This window comes from Mixophyes fleayi, chromosome 8 (assembly GCF_038048845.1).
Source record: "Mixophyes fleayi isolate aMixFle1 chromosome 8, aMixFle1.hap1, whole genome shotgun sequence".
NCBI lineage: Eukaryota > Metazoa > Chordata > Amphibia > Anura > Limnodynastidae > Mixophyes > Mixophyes fleayi.
Genome location: NC_134409.1, coordinates 100,638,095 through 100,654,542, shown reverse-complemented (window position 1 = coordinate 100,654,542; position 16,448 = coordinate 100,638,095). Strand labels below are relative to the sequence as shown.

Genomic DNA, 16,448 nt, shown 5'->3' with positions numbered 1-16,448 from the left:
ATGTGAATCTATATGATATATGTATACATAATAAAACATGGTTCTGTTTTCCTGTATCATTTTGCAATCCAGTAAACCTTTTTATACATAGTTTGACCTCCCCCACGTCTGTGCAAGCATTTTCACATACTTGTAAGGCTAGAGTAGGCCATGCTCATTCCGAAGCTTTCCAGCACCCTATGATGAAAAGCCCAAGTATACCCCAACTAAAATTATACATTCACCATCAAGTTTTGGCTGTGAAAACCCAAACAACATATTTGCATGTGCAACATTGCTGTTATGATTTCACATATCTATGATTATGCACATTTAAGTTGTTGAGGTGTTTCTGTAGTGTTCTGTAAATTGTGCAGGAAGGTTTTAGTGATTTCAGGCCTGGTCAGACAATTTATTTTGGTTGTTCTTTTATTTATTTTTTATACAGCCCAAATTACCTGTACAATAGAACCGGTCAGCTATTTTCCATAGATTAGACCAACACTATATTTTCCTTATACCAGTAGTCACCCACACCCCTTTTTTCCCACTGCCCCCACAGTATAGCAGTTGGCGTAATATAAACACTGTCTAAATTAGCAAAATTATTATGTGAGCAACCAGTGTTGACTAAATAAATGTGATCCACTGGTTGATAACTAGCTTTATGGAAGTGCGGCTATGATTGTTACATTTATCACCAATACAGCGTTTTGACTCAAGGTGCAACGTCTGGGCACGTTGTCGTTTTTTGTTTTTTTTTGCCCTGGTGTTCATCCCTGAGTGATTGCATATATTATTGAATGACATATGGTATTTCAAAGTGTATAATATATTTTTTCACTCTGCACCAGTATGTAAATGTATATCTAAAATCCATCATGGTTGACGGCAAAAATTAAATTCAGCTTGCTATATTAGATACATATTTATTGCAGCTTTTAACCTAAATTCTGTCAGACGTGTCATTGTAAGGGGGCAGTTTCATGTAATCAGTTGAGGGCTTAAAGTTAATAGTAATGTGCCCTAATTGATCATTGTCTTGCAATACGCCTGATCTGTCAAAACTTTAAATGGGAATGTGGTTTATATTGGACAGCTACTGTTCCAACCAAATCAAAGTGACTAAACCTGCAGCTATCCAATGACATGATGCTGTACTTGATAAAAGAAATCTATAGCACTGCAGTTTACACATTTAAGCTTTATGATAACCACTGCATTAGCCAGAATGTGTAGACTGCTGGGAACATTAACAGTATCAATACAGTCTTAAGAAGTACTTGTGACCAACCAGACATGTTAGTAGAATAGAAGGACACTGCATTGACAGAAACACACATTCTGTAGATCTGTCTTCAGAGGATATGCAGACTGTATCAAGAGGGCAGACATTTTCAATATACCGTATTTCCCCATGTATAAGACGCACCCTTTTTCCCAAAAATTTTGGGTCAAAAACCTGGGTGCGTCTTATACAGGGGGGTAGCGTTGCGGGGGGGGGGGGGGGGGTAATCCAGGAGGAGGGGGACAGGCAGCGTGTCAGCGGGGACGCAGTAGCCAGCAGGCAGAGTGTCAGCGGGGATCCAGGAGGAGGGGGACAGAGGCACAGTGGCAGCGTTCGCAGGGAGAGTGTGCTGCCCGGCTGCTCTGATCACTATCAAAGCAGCCGGCCATTACACTCTCCCTGCCTTTTTTGACAGCTACCGTAATATTTTTTTTTCCAAATTTCGGGGCCAAAAGTAAGGTGCGTCTTATACATGGGAGCGCCTTATACATGGGGAAATACGGTACATGAAAGGACCGAGTGTCCTTATGACAAATGTGATGTTGTATCCAAATCTTCTATCCTAGGCACTTTATTAGTAAAGTAGTACAGGCTTTCAATAAAACAAAAACTGGTAAAACAAATAAGCATTAAAACAATTTCATGAATTTGCAAGAACTGATCATATTTGGGAGAATTGGATATTTCACTCTATTGTGAAAGTTATATGTGTACATACTAAATCAGCTTTGCACTGTATTTAGACTATTTTGGCAACTAGTAGCATGATTTGTGAAGTCCAGTCTAGCTGATTTCTCCGTCTTTTTTGGCAGAGATAGTATAACTACACTTATCTCCTCTCTTCTCTCCCTTTCCCTCTTCCTATTTTATTGGTTTGTAACAAGTACACTCTTGACACTTCGGATATACTGTAAAATCACTTATAGACAAATACATCCAAAAGTAAGTTTGGCTTATGTTTACTTAGTTTCTATAAATGACCATTACAACATGTGGCGGCATAAATTGTTTAGCACAGAACCTGTTTGTGCAAATTTGCATTACATTGAAGGCTTCCAGATTGCTTACTTGGCTAATGGAAAATGGCAGAACCATGAAAAAATGCTTAAAGTGCACTTAACATCTAGTGAATTGGTAGGCTGGTTTCATGTGAGCCTTGGTTCTACTGACAAAATGAATGACTTCACTGACTGTAGACAACAGGTGTATTTTGTGTTGTATTTTAACAAGCAGCAACTTTGAGCCCTCTGAAAGAAAAGATAAAACATTGTTTTGTGTGTTTTGTTTTTTAATTATTTCATCATGCTTGACATTTTTAATGCTCACAAATATTTAACAAATTTAGAATGGCAGCAAAAAATAATAGTGCATCTTTCAACATTTCTTTATAGTGAAGTTAAATTGAATCATATGGTCTATTTTGCAGATGTAGTCTGCTAGTTCATTAGTGAGTTGTATCTTTATCAGGCAAGCAAAGACCTGCATACACACCTGCCCCCATTACAGTGTCATCAGTTGTTGTGTATGTCTGTATATGATTTCTCATACATACCTGTTTACATTCTGCTGGGCAGCCAATGGAATTGTACTTGAACTTGAAATCTAGAATTTAAGAAGGTTTGATTCGGTATGAATATATATATATATATATATATATATATATATATATATATATATATATATATATATATACATACCCTTAAATTCTTTCTGGGTATTTACAAATCTAAAATTGCATTTACTTGCTCATGGTAACAATATGACTTTACAAATGTTTTTAGTAAGTTAAATGCTTTTATTTATTTTTTTTGCTGAAAATAATCTACCAAGGAGACCATAAAATGTGAAACTCCAATATAGCTGTCTGTTTTCAGTAGAACCCATGTAAATTACATCTAATCTCAACAGAGCTACTACTTTTAAAACCATTTGAGCATAGGTTGGTTGTTGCTCTGTGTAACTAAAGGTGACCTGAAAGAATCATCAATTTTTTTTTTTTAGTAATTGGTCTATTTCTCAAAATGCCATAAGGACTATTGTTTGTTCTTTTGGAACGTGGATCAGACAGCCAGTAACCAACATCATAATAATTGAAAATTCGGGTCCAGTGATGGAAGGAGCATGGGAGATTGTTAGGGAGATATTTAGTGTGACATTTGCAAAAAGAATGCGATCATGTGGCAATTTAAAACCGGATATTTATAGATGTCCTGATTTGAGAAGGGGTCTGACAATAAGTAGAAAAACTATGTACAGTGGGGGCTTGTTCTGTGTGTGGAGTTTTAATTTTTGTGATCTTTTTCACAGACAACTTTTCAATTGTGAATCCAGATATCTGTGGAGCAAACAAGTCTTACAATTTTGGAGAAAATGGGGTTTTTAACTAGTATTGACACAGATAGGATAAATGATTTGTGTATATATATATATATATATATATATATATATATATATATATATATATATATGTATGTATGTATTTCTGCATAAGTATACAGTCATGTGAAAAAGAAAGATCTGAAAGGTGTACTTTGTTTATACATATCGGGAGATAACTAACAACTATCTAATCCTCACCATGTCTTGAGACATGAGATTTAGCTTTATCAAATGACAGAAACCCCACAACCAGCTTTACATTTTCTTTTATTTATTTAACAAAAAATAGGCCAACATTAAGAAGCAGGGAGGGGCAAAAAGTAAGTGCACCTTTACTGCTTCCATATTGATAGAGAAGGTTATTTGAGCCAGGTGCTGCCAGTTAAGTGCACTTCATAATTGAATCATCATTCATGCCACAGAGATAATACATAACCTAATGCCCTCAAACATCAATGAAGCAGTTGTTGTAAGAAGGAGTGGGCTAAAATTCCTCAAATACAATGTAGACTGGTAGACTCATCCACAACAGTTAATTCAAGTTGTTTCTGCCAAATGTCATTCTACAAGCTCCTGAATCATGATATGTACTTTATGTTTTCACTCAAGGATGGATCTTGTTGGCTTATGCCATGGGGTGTAGTGCATATACAATATGTTGATATATTCAGGGATATTTATTCGGTCCATAGCAAACCAGTAATTGCATTAATTTTCTAAAGTTTAACATAAAAATGACCGCTAGAATCTGGTTGCTATGAGTGTCAGGAGTCATTGCCAAGTGTTTTGTATACAGCAGCTAACAGGAATTTCCCATATTGAACCACAGTAAATCTGAGGAGGACTTATGCATTTCCTTTATGTTACTACAACAAACAATATATATAATTAATGTAAGCATCTCTACTACAGCAATTATCTAAGAGGCTTGAGCAGTTTAAAACTGTACAAATATAGTTCAACTAATTACCGTATTTTGTAAGTGCTTGCGTTTTCCCTCCTATTTTGCTACACTTTAGTTTCTCCTAACTGCGTAGTGTCAGTGACTGATGCTGTACCCTACTGTCACTGGCAGTCAGCAGGTGGTATAAGTTCTGGTTGCCAGGGATGTGTCATAGCAATAAAGCAGACGCCTTAATCAGTAGGACATGGAAAACAGTATTTATATGAAAACATTTTTTTACAGCATTTTTGATTCGGAAATCATTATTAAAAGTACTCATTTTGTGTGGAACTACTTTACTCTGACAACTTTTGACTTTGCTTGAATTGATGTCAGCCACATAATTGTGGCTTTTTCCAGTTCTGTACTTGCATTTTTAAAAAGAAAAACAATGCCAAAATGAATGGTGACATTTGGGGAGTTTAAGAACATATGCATCCTATTATTTCAAATCTACTGAAAAATGTGAAAAGAAATTCGTATGTAGCCTTACTCTACTTGACCTCCATAATCATAGTGATGCTGGGAAACTGAATAATACAATTTTAAAAATGTTTTAAACTTTGTTTTCACTCTTGCTGTATGCAGTGGTTTAATTGTTATTTATGGAAAACCGAAAGGCTGGGGCCGTTTTGCACGGCAATAATTTATTTATTTATTTTTCTCACTGTTTGTCACTTCACTTTTTTATGTGTTTTTTTTTTCACGGATTGGAGGAGTTGCTGGAGCCCTTATGGGTCCTGATCCCCGAGAATCTAGGGGGGGGGGTGGTGTGGTCCTAGTGGCTCCCACCCCTTTGAAACCATCAGAGGTCTCCTCTTTCAGGGGGTGGCAAAAGTTAAAGGGGCCCCCCCAGCCTTGCGGCGAAGGGGGTCTGAAGACCCTTGCCCCCTAGGGGTCCTTATGGATCCGGGGTTCAGGGATAGAGGGACCCTTCCTCTTTGGAGGAGGGTCTGAATGGTACCTTAGAGCACAGTTTTTTAAGTTACTCACTTATTTTTTCGAGCACTAGGGAAAAGCACGTTTTTCAGGCTTTCAATTAAAAAAAAAAAATAAATTGTTATTAATGGAAAACCACATTTAGAAGCAAATTCAATTTCCCGCATTGTTCTTTAGCACAACATGGGCTGCAGACTATTACCGTTTTTGTGCATGAGGAAAAATCCACATTGCGATTACCTTAGTACCGTTAATAATGGGCGGCCCACGTCATTCGTTAATTTAAAAGTGCCTCTTAGGGGGGGGGGGGGTATTCAATTGACCAAGTCTCCCCCCCTTCCCCCGCAGCGGTAAAAAATAAATAAAAAAATAGTCTTTGGTGTTGGCGATATAATTAATGATTGGTGTTTGCGAGTTTTTAGGGGTGTGAAGCGGAGTTTTAACGCTGTCATGTATAACACAAAAAAAAAAGGATTGGCATACATTAGATTGCATTATACAACCTATTTATTTGATAATATCTACATTACAGTACTTTAATAAAAAATAGTGAAATAAAAAAATATGCTAAAGAATCATTTATGCAATGTCAAAACACATTAGTACATACATATTTGTACCAAAAACATACATAAATATATTTAATTAGTGAATTTTTTATTTTTGTATTTTATTTTTTTTCTGTTTTCACAAGAAAATCAACTTTTTATTGTTATCCATTACTGATAAACTAAAATAGTTTTCTTTTTTTCTTTTTTTTGGTTTTTTTTTATTACATGATTTTAAATAGTTTTCATAGGTTTATTTTTAGCACATCCCAAAGAGGTGGGAGATAAACCAGCATAATGGCCTGTTTAATGCGCCAGGTTAAACAATTGCATAGCTTTTAACGCGGCGGCCTCTCAACCACCCTATTCTTTCAATAGATCTTCTACTGGAGCGCGAGAGAACCGTTTCATGAAAAAAACTGAGCGTTAAAAAGGGAATTGAATCGCGGGTAAAGTTAACCCGCTCAAAAATGATAAACAGCGTTAAAATGACTTAACGTGGTGTTTTAAAAATATCTTGCAGTCAATTGAATTCCCCCCTTAGAGTGGATGACTAGTTGGAAGAAAATTTTAATTTGTCCTTTCAGTGTTTGTGAGGTTTTTTTTGTTGTTTTTTTTTTTTTTAAAGCAAGTTGCTTTAAGCATTGTATCCATGGCAACAGTATCTCACATTTCTTTGTTGTACTATTGTAAGCAAAAGATACCACTTTGCTCAACTTGTTAATGTTGTATCTGCAAAAGAGTGTGTTGATTTCATGCAGATTGCATGTAAATGTTATTCCTGGTGAAGATTTTCCTGTCCAAACCCGTTTTTACATCTGAGTGATGTCTGCTTAAAACTGTCCAAAGAAACACAGTTGTCCTATAAATTGTTTTCTGTGATAACGGCTGCTGCATGTGTTGAAAGTATGGTTATTGTAAAGAATAGGGGCCTGATTCATTAAGGCACGCAGTCTGTATTATACCCTAGTATTTAGGCTTTGCGTACTCACGAATTCATCAAAGCACGGATGCGTGTGCTTTTGAATTTGGGGCAGGTCTGCTGTGCTCTACCTCACAAGGCAAGACGTTGGAAGATATTTCCAATTCCTATGTTGATCGTAAATTCGCAAACGAACAAAAAAACTTGTTACATTAATAATGTCCACTTTAGCTGGAGCAAGACATATGGCAGAAAAACAGACGATCAGAGCTGATTGAGATGTGGTTGTGTGCACTTGAGTTTGACAGACCCCTACTGTAAATTCACTACGACAAAATGCCTGTTACCCCGTCCAGTTCACTCCCTGAAATTGTAGGCTGTAGTAAGTGTTCATTGCGTACAAAGACGCAGCGTACAGGACTGCGTTCACGGCTCCCTGGCTTCTAGAATCTGTGGTTTTCATGCAAATCTGACTAACAGAAGATAAAGATGTGCTTGTAAAGTGCATTTCCTCAGCTGTTGCATTGCAAGTGACTGGTTCATAGGAATGAGTAAGCTGCTTACTTTACTTTTTGTAGTAAGGGATTTTTTTATTCTCCTATCACTCACCATGTTGCCAATAGTGACAGCACAGATAAACATGTCTTGTTACATGTGCACGATGGCTACGTGGTTAGCACTTCTGCCTCACAGCACTGGGGTCATGAGTTCAATTCCCGACCATGACTTTATCGGTGTGGAGTTTGTATGTTCTCCCCTCATTTGTGTGGGTTTCCTCCGGGTGCTCTGGTTTCCTCCCACACTCCAAAAACATACTAGTAGGTTAATTGGTCAAATTAACCCTAGTGTCTCTCTTTGTCTGTATGTGTGTTCGGAAATTTAGACTGTAAGCTCCAATGGGGCAGGGACTGATGTGAATGAGTTTTCTGTACAGCGCTGCAGAATTAGTGGTGCTAAATAAATGGTGATGATGAGGATGTGTGTGACAGATGATATGAGCATGGAAAGGGTTTTTGGGATAAGGTAACAATTTTAAATCTTGACCCATTTAGCTGTTTTACAATGCATGTTCAATATAGTGTATAAGTTAAAGTGAACATCACTTCCAACCACAACTTTAATATGGTGCTTGAAAGTGAGATGCATTTCTGACGCTGGGTACACGCTACAGGTTTTTCACCCGATTCGTGCCAATCACATGATAAACGACTGTTGGGTCCAATATTGCATTACTGTGTACGCTCCCACGATCATGTTTGATCATAACAAAGCACAAAATAGTTTGATTTTATAAGCTGACTAAAAATCACTATGAACGATAGAATATCGTGCAAATCCTGCAGTGTGTATGCACTCACAACCAGCAGTGTAGGCAGATCTCCATAGAGTTTAGAGTCACGATCATTTCAGCAGTTGGTTATGACAAATGAGGAGCACAGATCTGAAGGTGAATTGTATAGGAGTGTACGTGTGAATCTTCATGCTGATCTGGACTTTCAGTCGTTGGTAAAATAGTTATAGCTATGTATAGCTACAGCTATATCTGGCAATTGGCTTGATATGCCATTGTTCGTGGTCTCAAAATGAGCACGATGTCAAAAAATAATCAAAATTCTTCATGGCCCACCTGTGTAGCAAAATTGGCCAGTGATCCTTTTTCCAGCACTCTCAAGAGACGGGATTGGTCTGTCGAAAGTAGTGTAGTAGTCGTATAGGAAAAAGTTCAATTCTTAGAGCACATGATGATTAAGCTTGCTGTTGTATACTATGCAAAGTCCACCAGTCTACAATATGTAGACTGTGTCTGTAACCTAGCAAGCCTGTCACACAAACACTGACTTTCCACTGCAGTGGAGGGGTACAAGTTAAAGAAGCAATACTCTCCTAATTAGTTATTTAAAAATTATTTGCTTTCAAAAAAAGAAAGGACAGACATCTTGTCAGACAGGTTTTATTATATAAGCAGGTTTTTTTTTTTAAATATCTGGTGTACTATATTATTTGGCAATATTACATGCATTATCTGTAAATTACCAAAACTTGCTTATCCACTTGTTAAAGTGGACCCTACTACACACAGTGGAGGTATTTACGTAATATTTATGAACATATTACCTTAATTCACTACCAATTTCTGTGCAAGGTCCTTCCAGAGAAGAGGTTATCCTGCACAGACAATGATTGTAAATCAATAAAAGTAATATTCACATTTTAAGCAGTATTTGAAAACACTTATGAAAGAATCATTATTTTCAAACTCTTTAAATGTTTTTGGTTGCTTTGAATACCATTGACCCTTACTTTTATTTTTGTTGTGAATGCCTATTTGTGTAAATAGCTATTCATTATCTAGTGACATTTTGATTTTGCCAATGTTAACCCTTTCCTGTCCAAGGTATTGTCTGTTTGGTCATAATGTCTGGCACCTAAAGTAGTCCTGTTAACCCTTATAGGGTCAAAGTGTACTTATGGTATGTGCTAAATCCCCTTCCTCCTCAATAGCACTTTGGTAGGATTTCAAGTTAAAAAAATATGTTGGCAGAGAGTGTTTAAAGATTAGTAGGCAGAGGTGTTTTTCATAAAGATTAGGGGCCTGACCACTGTGTATAAATGTTTTACATGCTGGAGTAAATTGACAGAATAATATAATTTGGTGAATTGCCTTATGCATCAGTCTTATTTTTGCTAATCACCGCCATCCCCTTTCATTTTAAATTTTTACAGATTTTACATCAATTGTGTTCAGGTCGCTTGTAAAAGAAAAAAAACAAACAGGAAATTAAATTTCTTTTTATTTATGTCGGCCTATATATTGATGGAATAGTTTATTGCAGTGAATGCTGCTTCATGGCACAGAAATTACGAATACTAATGCTGTTGTTTATTCTTTTTTGTATAAAAAATATATTAAAGTATAATTAAATTTTTCAATTATGACTCCCACTGCCCCCAAGTTGACCGTACTGAGATGGTCATCACAGACTGGAAACTCCTGCATCAGTTGAATTGGCCGATTAGCTTGAATATTCTTTGCTATTCAGCGTTAATCAATTTGGAGATCTGTCATAGGATAGCAGGAATTCTCCACTTAATCCTTAGGCAAATTGCAACTTTCCCTGAAACATACCATGTTGCAAACCGGCTAACTGGGTAGAGGAGACTAGTGTGTGCTATGCGACCATTAGACCCAGTGGGGTCACTGTCCGTTCCAGTTCATGAAGGGCAAGTAAGCTCTGTCCAAAATGACTACTTGAATTTGGAGAGGAGTTATCCTTTTAATATAACTCCCCCCTTTCACCTTTCACCGCCCACCCCCAAAGTAAGTAATTCACTTCTGGAAGTTAGGCAGAAATAGAGTTCATTACAGCAGTACAGTTTAAAAAAGCCTTCTTTGGAACAAACGCAGCAGTGGAAATGTGAACTGTATCTACTAGCCCCAGGTATTTTGGATTGCAAACCTTGTTTGGTATGTTACTAGTTTGGCGTGGTGACCTCAAATGATGCTGAGTGGGACACTCCTCCTTTTGAGTCTGTCCCAGACTGTTGGGTGTGGTTACTCCTAATTCCTGTGTAATCTACCCTATGCAGGCTGATCTGTAGAAACTGAGATAAGATAAACTTGCCTCTGCAACCTAATGCTACCCTAGTGTGCAAACTAAGAGGACACCCTCTTTGTCTGCTAAATTGTTTAATAAGATTAAATAAATAGCAAGCTGTGTTTGCAAAATTGGTTCAACAACCGGATTAATGTGTTAATGCAACACCTAAAGTGCTGTAGTTTCTCCATGTCTACCTGAATCTCCTATTGTTTGTCTGACGTACCTTTTTTGAAAGAGCCCTTGGCCAAAAGCTATCTACTTAGCTTGCTGCTAAAGAGGAAAAAAATTAAAATCCTTTGTTATAAGAAAAAAAAAATGGTTTTGAGTTTGTTGATCCTGCAACATCTTCTACATTTAATAGCTAACATTTAACAAATTGGCTTCTCACTGCAGCCAGAGTTTAGTAATTGTACTAAAAATCTAAGATTGCCCTGATGATTGTGTGATCCAGCCTTAGTTTCCTTTTTTTACAAGTACATGGGTGCGAATTCCTTATGCTTGGTCTCATGTTATTGTGTCTCTGTACCAGCATTTGAGTAAAATCTCTATTGTGCACATATTTAGTGGATATCACTGTTTTCTGACATTGAATATTAATATGTCTAGGATAAGGTATCCTAAACTTGAAGGGGCAGATTGGGGATCGACCTTATGCCTTGAATAGGTGGGTTTCCTGCAGTTTGCCCTGTGACTTCCGATCTGGACTGAATTAATTTTCAGTTTTTGTTTTTTTAATCCTGCACAAGAATTTTGGGATATACAGTATATAATGTATATTTTATTTTTATACCTGGCCGTCCTATATATAAAAAATGTCTACAGGACAACTCTTATGGGTGTGATTTATTTTCACTATCTTTTTCATTTTAAGTGGCATCAGCATTAATGGACAGGAGAGGCAATGTTTGGCTATTTGCTATTTATTTTTGGCTGTGGGGTTATTTTAACATCCAGCTATTTATGAATCTTGTAGTGGAGTTATCCATTTTATTGGCTGATTAGGTATGGGATCTTACCAACTTGCCTGAAACCACAATGACCTCACTGAGACATTATTACATGAGGTCTGACTTCTTGTCATCAGGTACTTGTTTGTAGTGATTTGGTGTGTACACTCAAATGGATATTGGCTTAGTCCGCAAAATGCATGCCTCCGTTGTGTGTAGGGGTACAGCGGTTGCTGTTGCATAGAGCTAGGGTCATGGGTTCAATTCCGACTGTGCTATCCCAGTGTTTGCATGGGTTTTCGCTGAGTCCTACAGTTTATTTCCACAGTCCAAATTCTACTAGTAGGTTAATTGTCTTCTTACAAAATGGACAGCAGTGTGGTTGACAGGGACTGTTAGACTGTAAGCTCAAATGGGGCAGGGACTGATGTGAATGGTTAATAATACTCTGGAAAGTGCTGCGTGATATGGTGGCCTATACAAATAAACGATCATAATAATGACAGGTCCTCTACCTTTTTGCAGGCCTGAGGTCACTTTGAGAATCAAAGGAAGCTGTGGACAAAATGTACATAAACACAACACATTGGTTTACTGTTCTGTAGATCATAACCAATTTGTATAAGGAATTCTTCCTTTTTTAGAGAGACCTCTGAAAAACACACCTAAAACTTGGCATTGAGTTGACTGATGTCTGTGTAAGAATGGTACTGCGATCCTTCCAATATATTTCCAGTCTTTCATGCCTAGTTGATGGTGGCAGAAAATACAGTCTCAGGCATTCTAGAGTATTCCATTAATGCTTGATTGGGTTCATATCTGGTGACTGAAAAGTTGTGGCATAGATAATATCTTTTGACCTCCTCCTCAAACCATGGGCTCTGTAGAGGAGGATATTGCCTTTCTGGAAAATAGACTCCTTTCCCCTGCTCAGGTCAGAAAATGGTGCAGCATGGGGTGAAAATGATCTCTCTGTACCCTTTTAAGCATTGACCTTTCATATAAGGGACAGACTGAATCCAAAACCATGCCAGGAAAATGCAAAATTACAGAGTTACCAGAAACCTTCATTGGTGAAAACAAGCACTTTAGGTGGGTGCCATGCATCCACTTGACTGTTTGCAGGAACATGGTGAAGGATGTTTTTGAGTTTACTCTCCTCCACTGCTCAGTCTTCTATTTCCTGAACTCTTTGCACCACTGAACTCACAAATGTACATTGCCTAATGATCAGTTTATGCACCGCATGCTGGCTATGGTATTATGCTCTGTGGAGTTCTTGTCTGACCACTTTTGAGTAAACTGGCTGCTTATGCCAAATCTTAAAATTTTCAGTCCCTTAATGTGCAGTTGCTCTCCTGGTGTACCCTTTGTTAATGATTGGTACCCTTTGGCGTTCCATGCGAACGTCGTCTTAGACACTATTGCAAATTGAACTGTCTTGGTCATTGAAACAGTCCAAAAAGCGCTCCAGCAATACCCCTCCTTCACCGATATTGCCTCTTGAACCATATGTTTTATAATTTTTAGTAGTTTTAAACAGGACCAGACCATGCTGGAATGTTACTTGGTAATGACGTAAGAGCCAGATCTGGTTTCAATGTGTTTGGTGTCCCTCATCTACCGAGATCTTTCCATTTTTTTTGGTCACCTACCTGTGTACCTACTCCTTGCCATTATTTAAGATAATCACCCTTGCACAATTTAAAGGACTGCTATTCCCTAAATTAAAGTGGTCTCATATGAGTCGCCAATAACATTCAAAAATTTGTTATCAAGTTCTGGTAAATACAAGCAAGCATATCAAGTTTTTGTCTAGGTACATTTGTTGTGCAGCTGAATGCAAGTTGTTTTGCTATCTGCCATTTTCTGTAAAAGATTATTAAAATTTCTTGTTTGTGGTGCTCTTTGGGATTATCAATAGGAAGTCTTGTGTGTAAGACACTGTTCCTCCATGATCACCAACACATGACAACTATGTTCTGATAAGTTTCTGTAGCTTGCAAATATATTTGGTAATATTGTGAGTAGCTGCTTCGTTTGTTGTGGTTTTTTAGGGTTAGTACATGCAGAAGTTGAAAGGCGTTTAATGCAACAAAGCCTATTAAGTGCTATATGATGCCGTGGCTACAAAAAATTATGTAAGCGAACGGATCTGAAAAAACGTTTTCTGACAAGGATTAGTTTCACATTGTGCCATTGCCTGCAGTGTTCAGGATCATTAACACTCTAAAATATAATGGGATTCTATTGGTATGCCTGTCAAAGTACTTTATAAAGTACATGGCACAATCTGCTGCAGCACAGCTTTGAGACAAGTTATTGAACATGTCTGAAAGCTCCCCTGAAGATAGGTCAATTATCTGCACTTTAATGGGCATAATTTCTCGATGGCTGTGTGTATGTAGCCTTAAGAGCTACATATACACAGCCTATTCATTGTCTATTGTAAGATGAAATCGCAACATTTTATTATGTTGTAGCCCCACTCACCTCAGTATTAAAATGTATATTAGTCTGTAAATAAAGTAATAATTATTAGTGTCTTATTTCTGTGTGTTACATATTGTAAATGCTCCAGGGTATATTGACCTTGCTGAGATTTAGCCACAGGTAATGTATTGCAACTTTTTTTTTATTTTTTTTATTTATTTATTTTTAAAAGAACAAATCAACGTTTGGCCATGTCGTGTTTATTTTTTACAGATATTTGATGCATTTTTCCCTGGTCTTAGGGATGTTTTGGGTTTTTTTTTGTACAGTTATTTGTAAAATAAAAAGAATATAGCCTGGCTGGATTTTGCATTGTTATTCTTAAGAAAAACTATCTTTCTTTTCCAGAGAGAAGGAGCAAGAAAGGGAAGAACAGTTAATGGAAGACAAGAAAAGGAAGAAAGAGGATAAGAAGAAGAAAGACGCTGCTCAGAAGGTGGGTCCATTCCGTATATATTACCATAAAACTAAAATTTGCTTAGTAGACCTCTCTGCCTGTAAGTACAAATTATGACACCTTCATTTTTGCAGGGGCTTTGTCATAGGATTTGTAAAGTTTTTTTCCTTTGCAGACTGATAAATGTCAAATGTTTTGCAGATTGTTTAAAAAAAAAAAGCGCGACATTCGATCTTGATGAGTTATATGTTCCCTTATTGTACCTTAAACAGGACAGGTATTTATAAGTCAATAAATATCCTTCCACTTACAGGTATTTGTTAAAGATTGGGAGCTGCCATGCTGGTTTCTTGGCCAAAGTAAAAATGTGTCTTTACCATATTCTACTAGAATAATGGCCAAGCTACCATGAAATATTTGTGGAACACCTAATTCATTCTACCAATAAGTCACTTTTGTTTAAAAGCTTCTCCCAGACTTTAAGCTACTCTAGAATAGATGCTAAATCTTGTATATTTGTGGGTGGATGCTTCCAATAATTCCTTATTACTCTGCAGTTAGTGTGTTAAGTTTTGTCATCTCCTGGCAGTTTTGGAGGGATGGTCTTCCAGTTTAATTTTTCTTAACTTTTTGCATTACCCCCATTTAATGACTGCAAATGATGGTTTGGGAGGTTTAGTAGACTTCTGAACTTGAATACAGTAATTCAGGTGCTTCACTCTTTCCTTCTAGATAGCGGTGCCCTGGGCTAATGTATTCATTAGAACTTGGAGCATTAACAATATATAATGCTGGGAGGTTCTGCAGTATAAAGTAACTTCTTGACACTAATGTTTTGTGATTTTGTTTTAACATGTCTTACTGCAAATGTGGAGCCTTTTTTCTATTTATTTTAAATAAATTTTTAGACCTGTAATTGAATCTAGACTTTATTTGATCCTGCTTTCTGAAGGACATAAGACATGACTAACTTGCTTATTTTGCGGTCACGCATGCGGCTATATTGTGGTCAACTTTGAGGAGACGCATGTGGTTTGTGAGGTAGTGCACTGGTCCGAGGAGCTCCAGTGGCTTCCCCAGGCAGGGGAAGGAGAGTCCCCAGCTGGGCCAAGACCCAGTGCAAGCGAGAATCAGGATAGGCCTTTTGGGGGAAGGATATGGTATATTGATACTTTTTGTGCTTTTTACTCAATATAAAACTGTTCTTTGCACCATCACCAGACCATTTTATTGTATAAATACCTCATACAGGTGTTCTGGTGTCATAATGCAGGAATAAGGTAAAACTGAATAATTTGGCTTTAAAGCACTTATATTTTGCACATTTTGAATAAACACCTAAGCACATCAAATTCATTTAATGCCCAAAGGGTTATGTAATTTTACGTGTTGTGTATCTGGTGGTTTTTTTGTTTTTTTTTGTTTTGTTTTTCGTCTTTTGTAATTGGCAGTGTCTTGAAGACTTATTTTGTGACTTACGGGTTAACATTTAATATCACTGTGATACAGATTTTCTCAGAAGTCTTTTTATGCTTCAGTGTGCGCGCTGAATGCTAGCCTCTTTTATAAGATATTTTCCTCTATTCCAACCTTCCTCCCCATTGGTACAAGAAATTAAAGGCCGCCGTGAAAACACTTTGGCTTGAAAACCACAAATTCATTGATACAGAGTCCCATTCTTCAGGCTTATTCTTGGCAACAATTAATGACCAATTCATAGCCGCCTTGTTCTTGCATGGTGATCATGTTCTCCGAAATTATTCTGCCACGATTTCTTCTCTTCTTTTTCTTTTTGATCTCATTAGATGGTTTCTATCCTACTTTCAATGTGTTATGTATCTGAAAAGAAATAGTTAAGACTCCATGAATTTTGTGTTCCTTAAACAACAAGCAACATTTTATCTTTTTAAGTTGGGAAAAACTGAAGTTAAAGCAGCTTATATTGGGAACTATGCTCCTGTCCTCAAGATGCACAATTGTATCAAAAATTAAGCTAGCATGCATGTACCATATC

General features: G+C 37.1%; 1 protein-coding gene across 5 annotated transcripts in view; it reads left to right on the top strand.

Moving 5' to 3' along the window:
- TNRC6B (trinucleotide repeat containing adaptor 6B) overlaps nt 1–16,448 on the top strand; it is a 107,226-nt gene that overhangs the window by 41,787 nt on the left and 48,991 nt on the right. For all 5 annotated transcript variants that reach the window (XM_075183004.1, XM_075183008.1, XM_075183003.1 and 2 more), the window contains one exon: nt 14,386–14,473. In XM_075183004.1, the coding sequence (XP_075039105.1) occupies nt 14,386–14,473 (88 nt within the window). The remainder of the gene's footprint in view (nt 1–14,385; nt 14,474–16,448) is intronic.